At 45.1% G+C, this 16,606-nt stretch overlaps 1 protein-coding gene across 2 annotated transcripts in view; it reads left to right on the plus strand.

Annotated features, from left to right (window-relative positions):
• LOC121938850 (protein FAM107B) overlaps positions 1-15,496 on the plus strand; it is a 24,484-nt gene extending 8,988 nt beyond the window's left edge. For both annotated transcript variants that reach the window (XM_088071340.1, XM_088071344.1), the window contains 3 exons: positions 9,139-9,343; positions 10,960-11,119; positions 11,330-15,496. In XM_088071340.1, the coding sequence (XP_087927466.1) occupies positions 9,139-9,343; positions 10,960-11,119; positions 11,330-11,446 (482 nt within the window). In that variant the 3' untranslated portion in view covers positions 11,447-15,496. The remainder of the gene's footprint in view (positions 1-9,138; positions 9,344-10,959; positions 11,120-11,329) is intronic.
• Positions 15,497-16,606: the final 1,110 nt, after the last annotated feature.

The raw sequence follows: 16,606 nt of genomic DNA on the forward strand, positions 1-16,606 counted from the left end.
CGACCTCCGGCTAACAGAGCGGCTCTGCTCCCTTCATGTTTCTGCACATATTACTCATACTCAACAAGCACTGAATCTTAGACAGAAGAAGGATTGAGCCAGCTTAGGTAAGGTGAAATCTTGCTTGGGTTTGTTTTTGTGCTGGGGGGTCGTTAAGTGCTTAGCACTGAGTTTCAGTTTCTCTCTGCAACAATAGGTGAGGTCAGCTGACGCGGGTCACACCCTCTATTGATTGCCCAAGTGAAACCAGACAGGGGCGGTTCAGCTGGGCGCAATCAGTCAAGTTGGAAACAGCTGTGACTGTGTTCAAGTACCTAAAAAGGCACAGACTGCGCTTGAGCGTCAGCGAAAGCGTCAGCCCACACAGGGTAAAGACCTGCGAGTCTACCTGCGCGAGTCCACCGAGCAAGGACACCGACTACAGTTGCCGCCTGTCTGTTTTCAGTCTGTTTTCAGTTTAATGCACAATGTGTCTCTCACGCATCCCGGTCATTATCGGCAACCAGAAAAGACGCACAGTCTGCCGTACAGGCAATCCGCAAAACCTGTCCGCTCTCCCAGAAAGTGGTCCCAGCCCACACTCACTTACCTTTGGTCTTTGGAACTGTCAGTCCGCAGTTAACAAGACTGAATTCATCAGTTCACTGGTGAACACTGCTCACCACTGGCGGAGTTTATGATCATTAAGTGTCGCCCCTTCTACTTGCCCAGGGAGATGAGCGCGATATTGATTTTCGCGATTTATCTACCCCCCACGAACAACAACAGCGATAGAAACGCGACGCTTAATGAACTGTATCTGGCAATCAGTGAGCAACAGACAGCACATCCAGACAGCTTCACCATCCTCGCTGGAGATTTTAACCATGCTGATCTCAAGACTGTTCTTCCAAAGTTTCATCAGCATGTTCACTTCCCAACAAGGGGAAACAACATCTTGGACTTAGTCTACACTTCACACAAAGGAGCATACAAAGCCTGTGACCTCCTACATCACCAAATGCATTGATGATGTGACCCACATGAAGACCATCACCACTCGGGCTAATCAGAAGCCATGGCTGACAGGGGACGTTCACAGGCTGCGGAGGGCCAGAGATAACGCCTTCAGAGCTGGAGATGATTCTGGCCTGAGAACTGCAAGAGCCAACCTGTCCCGAGGCATAAGGAAAGCAAAACAAGGCTACACACACAAGATAACCTCCCACTTCAAAGACAGCAAGGATGCACAGAGCCTATGGCAGGGCATTCAGGCCATCACAGACTACAAGCCCGCGCCACGGAGCTGTGAGAGCAACACCACTCTGCTCGACAACCTGAACAGCTTCTTTGCTCGCTTTGAAGCTCAAAATAACACCCACCCACAGAAAACCTCACCGCCTCCGCACGACCAACCTCTGTGCCTGTCTGCCGCCAGCGTGAAGAAGACACTTTCCGCCATCAACACCCGGAAAGCAGCAGGACCAGACAACATCCCTGGTAGTGTGCTGAAGGACTGCGCAGAGGAGCTGAAGGATATCTTCACAGACATCTTTAACACCTCCCTGAAGCAAGCCATCGTCCCATCATGCTTCAAAGCCACCACCATCATACCCGTGCCAAAGAAATCATCCCCATCCTGCTTCAACGACTACCGTCCCGTAGCACTGACACCCATCATCATGAAGTGCTTCGAACGACTAGTCATGTCACACATCAAATCCACCCTCCCCCCCACCCTGGACCCCTTCCAGTTCGCATACAGAGCCAAACGATCCACGGAGGATGCAATTTGCTCTGCCCTCCACCCAGCTCTCACTCGCCTGGACAAGAAAGACTCATATGTGCAAATGCTGTTCATAGACTTCAGCTCAGCTTTCAACACCATAATACCACAACAACTCATCAGCAAACTGGACAAACTAGGCCTCAGCACCTCCCTCTGCAACTGGCTGCTGGACTTCCTCAGCCAGAGGCCACAAGCAGTGCGTGTTGGCAACAACACCTCTAGCAGCATCACCCTGAGCACAGGGGCCCCACAAGGCTGCGTGCTCAGTCCTCTGCTCTTCACCCTGCTGACACACGACTGCACACCAACCCACAGCTCCAACCACCTTGTGAAGTTTGCGGACGACACAACACTGGTGGGGCTCGTCACCAAGGGCGACGAGACTCACTACAGGAAAGAGGTTGAGCTCCTGACCATGTGGTGCAAGAACAACAACCTCCTGCTAAACGTCAGCAAGACTAAGGAGATTGTTGTCAACTTCCAGAGAGGCCACACCCAACACCCGCCACTGACCATTGACGGAGCTGCAGTGGAGAGGGTGAGCAGCACCAAATTCCTGGGGGTGCACATCAGTGAAGATCTCTCCTGGACTACCAACACCGCATCACTGGCCAAGAAAGCCCAGCAGCGCCTCTATTTCCTGCGCAAACTCAAGCGGGCAAGTGCTCCACCACCCATCTTGACTACATTCTACAGAGGAACCATTGAGAGCATCATTTCCAGCTGCATCACAGTGTGGGGTGGGAGCTGCACTGACTACAACAGGAAAGCACTGCAGCGCATTGTGAATACAGCTGGGAAGATCATTGGGGCACCACTCCCCTCTCTGCAAGACATCTACACCACCCGCCTCACCCGAAAGGCCACCACAATTGTGAGCAACGCAAGCCACCCCGCACACAATCTGTTCAGCCTCCTGCCCTCTGGAAGGAGGTACAGGAGCCTCCGCTCCCGCACTACCAGACTCACCAACAGTTTCATCCACCAGGCTGTGAGACTGCTGAACTCTCTCCCCTCTCTCCCCTCCTGAGGAGAGTTAAGTTATTAATTCTACCTCTCATTTGTGCAATAATAACCCCCACAGCTGCTACAATGTTTTTGTTTACACAGATTTTTATACTGGTTATTCTTTTTTTGCACTACACTGTTTACACTGTTTATTTACTGATTATTCTGTTTTTGCACTATTTATTCTGCTGTTTACATTCGGTTTATCTGTTTTCTCTCTACTGCACTCATTACTATTTTTGCTCTTGTTTTTTGTTCTTTTGTTTTGTTATATAGACTATATTTTTAATTCTTTAATTCGATTTTTAACTCTGTTGTGCCTGTGCACTTTACTGTTTGCCCTGTCCTGTCTGATATCTGTCAACGCATGGGATAGTGAGAAACGTAATTTCGATTCCTTTGTATGTCAAGTACATGTGAAGAAATTGACAAATAAATCTGACTTTGACTTTGACTTTGAAACTCTCAGACATTCAGGTCCTAGCCCTGACTGAGACATGGATCCGCCCAGAAAACTCAGCTACACCAGCTGCACTCTCCGAGTCCGCTACGCTAAGCCACACCCCTTGCTCCACTGGACGAGGAGGCGGTGCTGGCGTGCTCATTCCTGACAACTGGTCTTTTTCCACACTGCGCCCATTGAGCAGCAACACAACATTTGAATATCATGCTCTAAATGTCACTGCTCCCATCAAAGCATATATTCTGGTTGTGTACCGCCCACCAGGGGGTAATCTGGATGGCTTTGTCTCTGAAATGGACATGTTACTCTCTGACATCCCTGATGATGGCACACCACTGATTGTCATGGGAGACATGAACATTCACATTGACAGTACTCTGGCTAATAACTTTCTGGCACTCCTCTCCTCCTTTGCACTTGTACTAGCTCCTTCTCCTCCCACCCACAAAGCTGGCAAAGTCCTTGACTTGGTGCTGACTCGTAACTGCTCCATAGCAGATGTGACAGTTACCCCTCTACACCTGTCAGACCATTTCTTGGTAAAATTTGCAGCTATCTTTCCGCAATTGCAGACACCCACTCAGAAAATTTCCCTCTGCAGAAACCACAAGTCCCTCACAGCAGCACAGCTGTCTGATGAGGTGAGCTCTGCCATGCCTGACCACTCACACTTCTCCTCACTTTCAGTTAATGAGGCTACAGAAACACTCTGTTCCTCTCTGGCATCCTCTCTGGACAAACTCTGCCCCCTGGTGTCCAAACCAGCCAAGAAAAAACAACCAAGTCCATGGCTCTCTGAAGCTCTGAGAGAACAAAGAACTGGACTCAGGGCAGCAGAAAGAAAGTGGCGTAAATCCCAAGAACCCACTGATTTGTCCTCATACAAACAGAAACTTGCTTCCTTTACCTCATCCTTGCAGTCCGCTAAGAAAGCCTTCTATCAGAACAAGATCTGTGCTGCTACTGACTCCAGAAAACTGTTTATGGTGTTTAACTCCTTGCTTTCTCCTCCAGCTGCTCAGCCTTCCCCTACACTGACTCCAGACATGTTTGCCTCCTTTTTCACTGAAAAGGTGGCTGCAATCAGCAACCAGTTCTCTGAGCCTGACCGGCCCAGTCAGCTCAAACCCACTACTGCCGCTTCACTCTGCTCTTTTGCTCCTCTGACCGAGGATGAGGTCTCCAGACTTCTTCTGAGCTCAAAACCTACAACATGTCCTCTTGATCCAATACCCACCCACATCCTGCAGACCATCCTGCCCACTATCAAACCTGCAGTCACACACATTGTCAATTCCTCCCTAAAAACTGGCACTTTTCCTGCTACTTTTAAGCAAGCCCGTGTCACCCCACTGCTCAAAAAGCCTAATCTCAACCCCGCCCAGGTTGAAAACTACAGGCCAGTCTCACTTCTACCATTTCTGTCGAAAATACTGGAGCGCGCAGTATTTAACCAGGTCTCTGAACACTTGCGGAACAACAACCTACTTGACTCCTTTCAGTCTGGCTTCAGGTGTGACCACTCCACTGAGACTGCACTCCTGTCAGTCACTGAGTCACTGAGACTGGCTCAAGCGGCTGGTCAATCCTCTGTCCTACTGCTGCTGGACCTGTCTGCTGCCTTTGACACGATGAACCATCAAATCCTCCTCTCCACACTCTCTGAGCTCGGCATCTCAGGTTCTGTCCTATGGTGGTTCAAGTCCTACCTCACAGGCAGATCCTTCAGAGTGTCATGGCGAGGAGAGGTGTCTAGGTCACATGGCCTATCGACAGGGGTTCCTCAGGGGTCGGTGCTTGGTCCCCTACTCTTCTCTCTGTACACCACCTCACTCGGTGCAGTGATCCGCTCCCACGGTTTCTCCTACCACTGCTATGCTGATGACACTCAGCTCTTCCTCTCCTTTCCACCTGATGACAGAACGGTCTCAGCTCGGATATCAGCGTATCTGGCTGATATCTCCGCACGGATGAAGGAACGCCACCTTCAGCTAAATCTGTCTAAGACCGAACTCATGGTCTTTCCAGCTTGTCCATCTGTTCAGCCTCGGATCAGTGTCCAACTAGACTCGAGCCTACTTGTGCCCACAAACTCAGCCAGAAACCTGGGTGTCATGATTGATGACCAGCTGACCTTTAAAGTTTCATGTGGCCTCAGTTTCTCGGTCTTGTCGTTATGCCCTCTACAACATCAGAAAGATCAGACCCTTCCTGACCCAACAGGCCACACAGCTTCTGGTTCAGGCTCTTGTGATCTCACGCATTGACTACTGCAACTCTCTTCTGGCAGGCCTCCCTGCATGCTCACTCAAACCTCTTCAGATGATCCAGAATGCAGCAGCACGTCTGGTCTTCAACCAGCCCAAAAGAGCACATGTCACCCCGCTGCTAATTTCTCTTCACTGGCTTCCAGTGGCAGCCAGAATCAAATTCAAAGCACTTCTCTTGGCTTACAAAACAATCACAAGAACTGCTCCAGCCTACCTGGAATCCCTGATCCAGGTCTACTCTCCTTCTCGCCCACTACGCTCTGCATGTGAAAGACGCCCGGTGCTTCCAGCCCAGCACGGCTCTAAATCTCTAGCCAGACTCTTCTCTTCTGTGGTTCCCAAATGGTGGAACAAACTTCCAAACTCTGTGTGATCTGCTGAGTCCCTTTCTACTTTTAAGAGACAATTGAAAGCTCAATTGTTCCGAGAACACCGAGGCACTTAACCCGACTCTTCTCCTCTTTGCCCTTTGGGGTAGATTAAGTCAGATGGTCCAAAACCCAGCACCTAATGATTATCTAGCACTGACAAGGTTGTGCGATGTTGTATGTTGATTGTCATCGTAAGTAGTGATACTGAGATTGCTGAATCTCAGATGCTGAGATCGCTACTGGTTATTACTTTGGTTTGAAAAAAAAAACAACAAAAAAAAAAAACAAAAAAGGGGGGGGGCTGTGCGGCACTTCTTCTGCCACTAGACGGCAATACCTGTGACCAATCACACCTGAAGCACTTTTTGCACTTACTAAGGGTTTTTTCCTTAAGTCTAAATTCTTGCTTGTGTTGTACGTCGCTTTGGATAAAAGCGTCTGCTAAATGAAATTGTAGAATTGTAGAATACTTTTAATTGTTATTACAGCATCTATTGCATGTCTGTCCGTCCTGGAAGAGGGATCCCTCCTCCTCAGTCGTTCTTCCTGAGGTTTCTACCATTTTTTTTTACCGTGCTGGCTCCTGGCTGTCACAATGGAGGCTCATGCTTCCCTCACGTGTTCCTCGGAAATTTCGTATTCGTGAGGTTTGAGCGCATGAACAACCCTCCAAAGTTGGAATTACTGGTGGAAAATTGGAGAATTTAGATGATACCCGAGTTGCTGAGTTTTCCTCTATAAGCTTAGGATTCAGACATTCAGGAAGTTTTCACCAGAATTATGTCTCGACCCAGAATTCCCTTCTTTGTTCTGCCTTCACTCCTGTCTGCCCTTTGTCAGCATGTTGACTTAACTGTTTTATTTACTCTTTATTTACTATTATTATTATTATTATTACTATTATTATCTGGAACCTGGTTTCAAAAGTTTGCGTTTTCAGGCCCCCAAAACACAGTTATCATGTGAATGAAAAGCCAAATTGCAACAAAAGTTTAGTGTTTCATGCAGATTGGTGCTGTGAAAAGCGCCCTCAGTTATCAGGGAAAAAAGGTTAGCAGACGTTGGATGAGCCGCCAAAATGCCAAACCGAAGCAGAGATTCCCTGATCTGTAACATGAAAGGTGTTTATTCAGTATTTTTCTGATTGAAATCAGTGCTGTGTTTGTTCTGGAGAGGAGGAGACGTCTGAGGAGGTGAACACTGAAGGAGGCGTTTCAGCTGGTTACACTCTGACACTCTGAAGCTTTAACTGAGTCATTATTTTGATGTTTTTGCATTTCTTCCTGGTTAATGTCAGTGCAGCGGTCGTTTGTCCGGAGGCTGGAGCGCAGAGCCGGAGCAGGATGTGGAGTCAGATTTGTACAGAGCCGCTCAGAGTGAATATTATGGGCTGTGAGAGCAGATGAGAGACGGCTTGTTGAAAATGATCCTGAGGAGCTGCAGAGGAGTTTGTGGTTTGATCTGATTTCAGAGCTTCAGGTGGGATGAGACTTCAGCTCCTGATATGACTGAGATCATGTTTCGCGGAGGCAGACGGTCTTTGGCTGTAACCAGATCACAGCTCTTATAGAGACGTCGATAAACGGCACACCGGCTGCAGCTCGTCTCAGATCGATACCAGAAACCTGCAGCAGCTGCACTCACAGCTTTCACTTTAAGACACTTCAGCACTAACAGACACAATCACAGCGACCGGCCGTCAGTAAAACAACGCTGAGCTCTGACCTGCAGCTCACACCAGGCGGGTTTCCATCAACCCTCAAAATGCTCAAACTGAAACTGTGAATATAAAATACCACTCACAGAAATATGCCAATTTAAAAAAAACTCCCATTTATTGCCAAAAAGTTTCTCCTCTGGCATAAGGTGGTTTTTAAGGTGACTGTGAAAAGACATATGTGTTCAAACTGCAGTGGAAACTCAGTCAACTCTTCAGTCTTTTGTAGGTCACATGACACTGTGAGGTCACATGACACTGTGAGGTCACATGATGCTGTGAGGTCACATGATGCTGTGAGGTCACATAATGCTCTGAGGTCACGTGATTCTGTGTCTATGTGCTTGTCAGGAGGAACTGGCTCCCTCATGATGCATTATGGCATTATTTATTTATTTTCATTCATTCATTTATTTATCTCTCTATCAACAGGTTTTTTCAAGCCTCTGTTGTTTCCTCACTTATGGCAGTGTGTTTGTGTGTGTGTGTGTGTGTGTGTGTGTGTGTGTGTGTGTTTTACAGTTTTGGTTTGATAAAAAGTGCTGTACAAATGAAGTCTGACTGATTGATCTTAACGGACGTGCACGCTCGTCTGTGCCTGTACATCAGCCAATAGGAGCGTCTGCTCTCTGAGTCGAGCTGTGATTGGACACTGACCTGAATTCAGTCTGATCAGATGACCTGATTGACGAATAATCGATTATCAGACACTGATTTCCTGACGGATCGACCAATCGGTTCATTGATCGTTTGATCAGCGATGATGTCACATGTTCAGATCTGAGAGTCTCTTCAGCAGCTTCAGCATCTGGAGGACACTCCGAAACCATCCCCTCAGCCGTCCACATACTTATGTCCACATGCTGTATCCAGAGCAGTTTCATTTTTGTGAAATATGAAGCAGCGGCGGCAGCGAGGGCAGCGGCGGCAGCGAGGGCAGCGGCGGCAGCGGTCTCTGGTTGCAGCAGAGAAAGAGGTCATTGTTTGAGCTGAACTGTATGACATCTGATCTCTGACTCCCAGAATAACTGAGGATGCGGATCAGATACCCGTTAATCTGCCCGCCACACCGCGGCTCCGTCTAAAGCCTGAAGACAACAATGAGACACCGTGCCTCCATCCAAAGCCTGAAGACAACAATGAGACACCGCGGCTCAGTCTAAACCCTGAAGACAACTGAGACAAACAACATGACAGATCTCTGAGGATTTTAGGACATTAATAAGATTTTTGGATGTTTCTATGATTTTAGGACATTAGGGTCTTAGTTAGGACCTCTGTCGGGAGGTGAGGGGGGGTCTATTTCGATGCTGTTTTATGCATTCTGGCATCTTATGGACATTAAAAGGACAAAAACAATTCACAGTGGGTATCACTTTATTTTTATTGTGAATTAGTAAATGGTTTTGGGGGCCACCAGGGACCCTATTAGGGGCCAGATCTGTTGAGTTGCAGTCCATCCTCTGCAGAGTTTTAATGACTTTGAATCCATTTAATCTGAGCGTCCTCATGTCTGTGTATACGTGTCCTCATGTCCTCAGCCTCAGCGTATGCAGACCTGCAGCAGCACCGGTCCGATGGCATCCACAGGAGACCGTCCCCGGTGTCCGGCTATGTCCCCCAGCCCGACTACATGGAGGGGGACGAGGACAATGACCTCATCAAACCCAAGAAGCTGGTGAACCCGGTCAAAGTGTCCAAGAGCCACCAGGAGCTGCACCGCGAGCTGATGAGCAGCTGCAAACGGTAATAGAGATGCAGGCGGAGACAGGAGACAGGAACGGGGGGACATCTGTAGGACAGCTGGGGCTCAGGGGGTAGAGTGGGTTGTCCATTGATCAGCAGATCTGCGGTTTGATCCCTGGCTACTCCATTTACATGTCAGATACCCTCAGAACAAATACTGAAGCATGTTTACACTGAGCAGCAGGCGGCAGCCTCCGACACCGTGGACGTGTGAATGTGACTCAGTGTGTGAAAAGTGCTTTAAATGGATGGAGGACTGGAGGGAAGCCGTACTAGTGCAGGACCATTTTTCCATCAAGAGAAGACGGATGTAAATGACGTCAGAGTTTCCTGTCAGATGGTTTCTGATACCCAGAGCAGGTTTGGAGATTTTCTGTCTGAGATGTTGGACATCTTTAGGACAGAAAACACATATTTAGAAAGTGAGGACACTTTGAAACATCATGACATTTGTGAAGAAAAGGAGGATATTTTAGTTTGTGGGAGGTGGGAACATTTTTTAGAAACTACTGATCTTAAAGTGAGGACTTTTTAAATTTGATAATAATAATAATAATAATAATAATAATAATAATGATAATAATACATGACTTATAGAGTGCCTTTCATAGTCCTTAAAGATGATTTACACAGGATGTATAAAAACATAAGAAAAACATAAAGAAAATAAAACTTTAAATTCTTTGATGTAGTCCCAAAAATAAATAAATAAGGTGCAGATTAACACTGAATTGAGTTCACATTGTGAGGGCATTTATGGACAAACTTGTCCTGCTGTCACTGAATGAACGTCGTTTTGCACCAAACGTGAATAATTTGTGTAAATAATCAATAATTAAACATTGAAATCCTCCGTCTCTTTGAGTCGATCCAAACTGAATCCAAACCTTCACATTTCACTGTTTCTCAGACGGTTTGATTTCTGCACATTTCAGAAGAAGAAAAAAGAGAATAAAAACACTGATCGTTGTTTCTGATCATCGAAGGTGAAAAACATTTTATTCTCTGGACGGAGACATGTTTCCGGTCCGGTCTCAGCCTGACCAATCAGAGGACAGTGTTTGTGTGTTGTCCTCACAGCATGTGAAGATTGTGAGGACACGAGCGGACGCTGCTAAGCAACAGCCTCCCACCTCACAGGCCTGCAGCCCGAGGACGCTGGGAAAGTTTTCACCTCCACACAGACGCTTATTCACACTCACAGAGACACACACTGACACACACACACACACTCACACACTGATACATGACACACACACACACACACACACACACACACACACTCACACACTGATACATCACACACACACACACACACACACACACACACACACACACACACACACTCACACACTGATACATCACACACACTCACACACACACACGCACACACACTGATACACACATACACACTTGCTGATACACACACACGCAGGTCAGCTGATGATGGAACATGTAGTGTGTTTGTCAGAGAGCGCCCTCTGCTGGAGGAAACACACAATCACACTTCACTCTGTCATCCAGATACACACACACACACACACACACACACACACACACACCATAAACTTTGTGTGTATGCGTGTGTGTGTGTGTGTGTGTGTGTGTGTGTGCAGAGGGGGGGTGAGTGTGGAGATGAAGCCGGAGCTCCAGAGAGTAATGGAGTCGAGGAAACGAGATCAGCTGATAAAACAGAGGAAACAGGAAGAGGAAGCTCGCAGGAAGATCTCACCGCTGGAGGCCGAACTGCTGAAGAGACACCAGAGACTGGACGAGGTAACAAACACCTGCACAGATCCAACAACGCGACTACACAACAACTACACAATAACTAGAGACACCAGAGACTAGACGTCTGTGATGTCCCTAACATGTTGTGTGTCTGTGATGTCCCTTATGTGTTGTGTCTTTGTGATTTCCATGACGTGTTGTCTCACTGTGATGTCCCTTACTTGCCTCTGTGATATCCCTGTCTTGTGTCCTCAGTGGGACAGACAGCAGCAGAGGGAGCAGCAGGAGACACTGAGAGCTCCAGAGTTCGTCAAAGTGAAGGAGAATCTGAGACGGACATCGTTTCACAGTAAAGACGAGAAGGAGGTGTAGAGACATCGCTGCTGTCCACATGTTTACAGGACAATCTGAGGACAATCTGAGGACACACATATGCCAAGGACACTCTGAGACATTCATTCTGTCTAATTCCAGGAAATGGTTGAATTTGTACGAGTCGTCTCTTGTTTAGGGATAGGAGAGTTTTTCTTCACATTACGAGACACTAACTCCGTACGAAAGTACAAAACTGTTTTCTTACAAAATTCTGATTTTTAAAATTCTTTTGAAAATGTAAGTTTCAGATATTATATAGAATTAATCCCAGATTTTATCCTGAAGTTACTGAGCTCTAACTTTGTATATGTTACAGACTCAGCGAGATACAGATTCACGTGTGGACACCTAATGTCTCTGCATTCACACCCTGCTGAGTCTAAATTCATATGTGAAGTTTGCTCAGTCCTCCTCTTCCTGTCTGGGATTATTAGAGCAGCAGGCTGAGCAAAGCACTCCAGGTGTCCCCCTCCTCAGCTCCGTCCTCCTGCTCCTGGACGAGTTCCTGATGAGACGGGATCCCTGCTGGTGTTCCGGGTCCTCAGGGACAGAAAACCTCCATCAGGAGGAACCGGCTAAGCTCCTGAACACGAAGGAGCAGAAGATCTCCTCCAAGCTCCTCCTCTCTCTAAAGACCTGTCAGCGACTTGAAACAAGACGAGTTGAAACATGCAGCTTCATCCAACGTGCAGTTCTGCAAAGTTCTGCTGGTTCTCACATCACTTTTCCCTGTTGACCTCCGTCGTGACAGAGATGTCAATAAATCATTTTTTTGAGCGTCAAAACCATGGATATATCATAAATCTGGATACAGCTGTCTGGGCGGGGCCTCGTTCACTCCTATGAGAGCTGCTCAGTGGCGCATGAAGCAGAGAAAACTCTTTTTCCGGGTTTAGAAAAGTGTAAAATACCCGGATCTACTGGCCCATAGAGCAGTGTGGAAGTGATTAACGACAGCCGAGTGTACCCGAGCATTGACTCCGACTCACTGGCTCGCTCACACAAATTACCCGAGTCGAGTGCTCATTTGCTTCGAGCACTCGACTCGGGTAACTTGTGTGAGCTCATTCACGAGCATTCCTCTCATAGTAGCTTAGCTTATGAGGAACAGCAGCTAATTGGCGGTATAACGACAGCAGTGCTTTCGTTTTAATATTTACGTGATTATCAGATAATGGTATATTTATCTCTCTCTCTGTACACACACACACACAAATATACATACAACTCATCAGGGAATCATATCGTAATCTCAACCGCAGAAATCAAATTAACAGAATCAGAACGTGTCGTGCCCACAAAAATATAATAAAAGGTGGTGCCTTCTAATATTGCCTAATGTATTAATACACAGCTCAACTTTAAGTAAATACTACGTTCAGTACCTTTCAGTAACTGTCACTGGTGCTCCGCGCTGCTCACTGATAACCGGTAGTTTGAATACAGACCGTAGACTGTATATACAGTCTCTGACACAGACACGGTAAGACGACCATATTACAGCTTTACAGCCAGCAGTGTATAGATGTGATGTAAAATGGTAAAATGATGAATTGTGATTCAAAAATATTTGTTACTACGGCCGGGACGAAGCCTGTGCTGTCAGAAACTCTTAGAGTTACATGCGCGCTCTCGCGGTAGAGTCCCGCGGGTCCGATGTGCGTTCATTTTATGTCTGGAGAAAGACCGAATTCCACATCTTGATTCGGAAAATAGCGCATTTTACGTCTTTAGGCCTAATGTTTTTAATAATGGCTATAAAAAAATGCGTTCTGAAAAGTCAACATGTCTCAAAAAAAATGATCCAGTGATTTAAGGAGGTCTCTTTCCCGATGTTAACAAACGGGGAAAAGTCTCTCTGGGCCAGTGTGCATCACGTGACGTTGTAGTTCCACTTTCGGCCACTATGTAAATTTGCTTCAAAGGGTGGCGCACTTCCTGGGGCCCTGGTCAAAACCTGCGGTTTAAAACATCCAGTTCGGTAACATTTCAAAAGTCTAAAAGAGCTGCAGGATAAAAAAATTTGATCGCTGTTCAAGCTAGTGAGGCGGTAATCTGAAAAGATAATGCAAGTTACCCGCTCGGGTACACTCATCGGCCCTGTGTCTCGAGTGCGCTGCTCTCTGGGCCGTAGATTTGGGTAATTTATTCTGATTCTACATCCGGAAAAAGAGCTTTTTCTGCTTTATACACCAGCGAGCAGCTCTCACAGGAATTAACGAGTCCCCACTCCAGGTGCTGTATCCAGACTCCCTATAATACATCCAAGGCGAGGACAGCAATCAAACAAATAAATTACACAGACGGCCTCAATAAGATTAGTAAAGAATAAACCAGAGGACAAACAACAGAAAAATAACAACACAACACACGGGGAATTAGGACACATACAGTAGATATGTATTTTATTTCTTATTAATGTTTGTGTCTGTTTAGGAGCTGTCAAATCATCTTTTAGAGGCAGGAGATGTTCACCGTTAGCTAGCTCGACTCCGTTACGTTAGCTTAGCAAGGCAAGCTAACGGTTAAAAGGTACACAACCGGTGATTTGAGACACTGTCAGAGACAGTTGAGGTCTGATCACCGTCTGAGGTGGAACAGGTGATGTTTACTACATGTTTTATTTTACAGTCGCTCAGGGAAAGAGGATTAGTATATCGTTCGGTTTTGCAGCTGTTATAAAACACTGACCAGAAGTCACGCGCATCACACAAGGCATCATGGGGGCTAGCAACTTGGTGGCTAGGCTAGCTGTAGGGCTTTGTCTATTTTCAATATTTCAGTGATCCTTTAGTTCATTCTCATTCAGAAAAACAATAAACAAGGGACAGGTCTTAAGAAAAGGACTTTTTGGTCTTTGCTGGGACCGGAGGCATTTTGTTTTTGGTTGTCTGTATGTACGTGTGTCAGTAAATCTGTTAATCTAAAGAACATTTTGAGGGATTTTCTTCAAATTTGGCATTTGTTTGGATTTTTTCAGTCAAATGTTTAAATTCAATTTTTTTATTGCTGGACAGAAAAAAGACAAAAGTTCACCTTCTCCAAAGACAGAAGTCACTGACTTTATGACTTTGTTCCTGCTGTGTCATGTTGAACAAAGTGCTGAGTCATGTTAATGTTCAGGTCGGAGACAACATGTGAAATGTGCTCAGAATTAACAGACTGCAGACGTGTGACTGTCCTGCCCATAGACTGTATATAAAGACATTATATTATCATTATATAATTATATACAGCCCATGGTCCGACCCTTAAATGTCAAACGTGTTTCCTGTTGGATCAAACTGTGCCTAAATCTGACACGATCACATGACTCAGCATTAACACTGAAACAGGAGGAAAAACAAGCTGGTGTTTCACGTCGTTTGTCTGTTCTGATCACATACAGACGCTGAATACTGACGTCATTCATACCGGCTCTGGAATAAACTAAACATACAGAAGTCACATTTTTCTTGTAATTACAACGTGCAGATTTTGAATCTAGATTTATGGAAATTGTGTGAAAAGACTTTGTGCTTTTGACTTTAGTCACATTTTTACAAGCTATGAGATATTTCTGTGGGGCTTATGAGAAACGAATGGTGTATATTTAGGATAAATGATCGCTCAGATGTGAATCTTGGAACCGCTGGGACAAGTTAAAATCACAAAAGTTGTAATTGAGTCTCTTGTTATAAAACTTACACAGTAACATGAAATATATCATTTGGCTTGAACTTTTTTTTTTCAAAAAGCTGCTCTCACAGGTCAAAAACTGAAGCCTTACAGCTGGACGCCTGGACGTTTGGACACCTGGACATTTGGACATCTGGATATCTGGACTTTTGGACATCTGGACATCTGGACACCTGGACATCTGGATATGTCTTTATTGCTGATTGTGATTTGTACAATCATTGAATTAATTTCTTTAGACTCTAGCTGTATAAATGAAGATTAAAATCTAAAATCTTGTGATAATTTGTATTTTTTGTTTTTGTGGCTTTTGAAGCGACTTTTGTTCTGATGTTCACATGTTGACAATAAAGAAAAATGATCCCGGTGTCCGGCGATGTCTTTATTCTCCAGGATGATTTTCACCTTGACCATCCTGCTGTGGCACAAACGCTTCACAACCTGAAACCTGTTAGATCACATCTGAACATTTTACAGTCCAGCAGCCCAAAACAGGGAAGTTACAAACATGAAAGAGTGACATGTACATTTTAAATAAAATGATAAAAAAATAAACAACAACTTATATATGTGTATGTATATGGTGAAAAACACAAACACATAAAAAAAGAAAGGAAAATAGTTATTTTATAAATTGATCTGTCAGTTATATATATATAATCAATGTATTTAAATTAAGATGAGTTTTTACTTGCTAAAAAAACTTTTAAACAACTAGTAATACTATTGAATATTATACAAAATATATCCTGCAGTAAACAAACACATTAATGGACTCTGCAGCAGCACAATACGACCTGAACTTATGTTTATTGTAAGCAGCGTCCTCAAGATTATTACAGGAGCATAGGAGGAAGTATGGCGTATATGTTCATTGTTTTCACTGTGTTTGGATGGATGTATTAACCAATCAGAGGGCGACATCATGTGTCTCTACAGAGTGTGATTTAAGACAGCATGCCATCACCATGGAAACAGAAGTGGTTTAACGTAACAGTGTCAGCCTCTTTCTAGTCAAGTCAAGTCAGTTTTATTTATAGAGCCCATTATCACAAAACACAGTCTGCCTCAGAGGGCTTTACAGCAGGCACCATCCCTCTGCCCTTAGACCCTCACATCACCTGAGGAAAAACTCTTGAAAAAGAAACCCTGTAACAGGAAAAAAAGAAGAAACCTCAGGAAGAGCGACTGAGGAAGATGAGGGATCCCTCTTCAGGATGGACAGACGAGCGATAGATGTTGTAAATAAACAAATGATTTTTTTGACAGTGATTTTTTCTAAAATGTATTATTTAGTTTCATTATTTTACATATCATTATTATTTCTTTAAAGAAAAACATGCAAATATTAAAAATCAAACAAAAAAACATCCCATTTTTAGAGCATTTTTACCATCTTACTTTTTAAATCATCAGTTAAATAAAAAAAATAATCTGTCCTGTCCCCTGAGTCTCTTCCCAGTGCTTAAAAAAAGTTGG

Source organism: Plectropomus leopardus, chromosome 2 (genome assembly GCF_026936395.1).
Source record: "Plectropomus leopardus strain MGB_pleo_1.0 chromosome 2, ASM2693639v1, whole genome shotgun sequence".
In the NCBI taxonomy this organism is placed as follows: Eukaryota; Metazoa; Chordata; class Actinopteri; order Perciformes; family Serranidae; genus Plectropomus; species Plectropomus leopardus.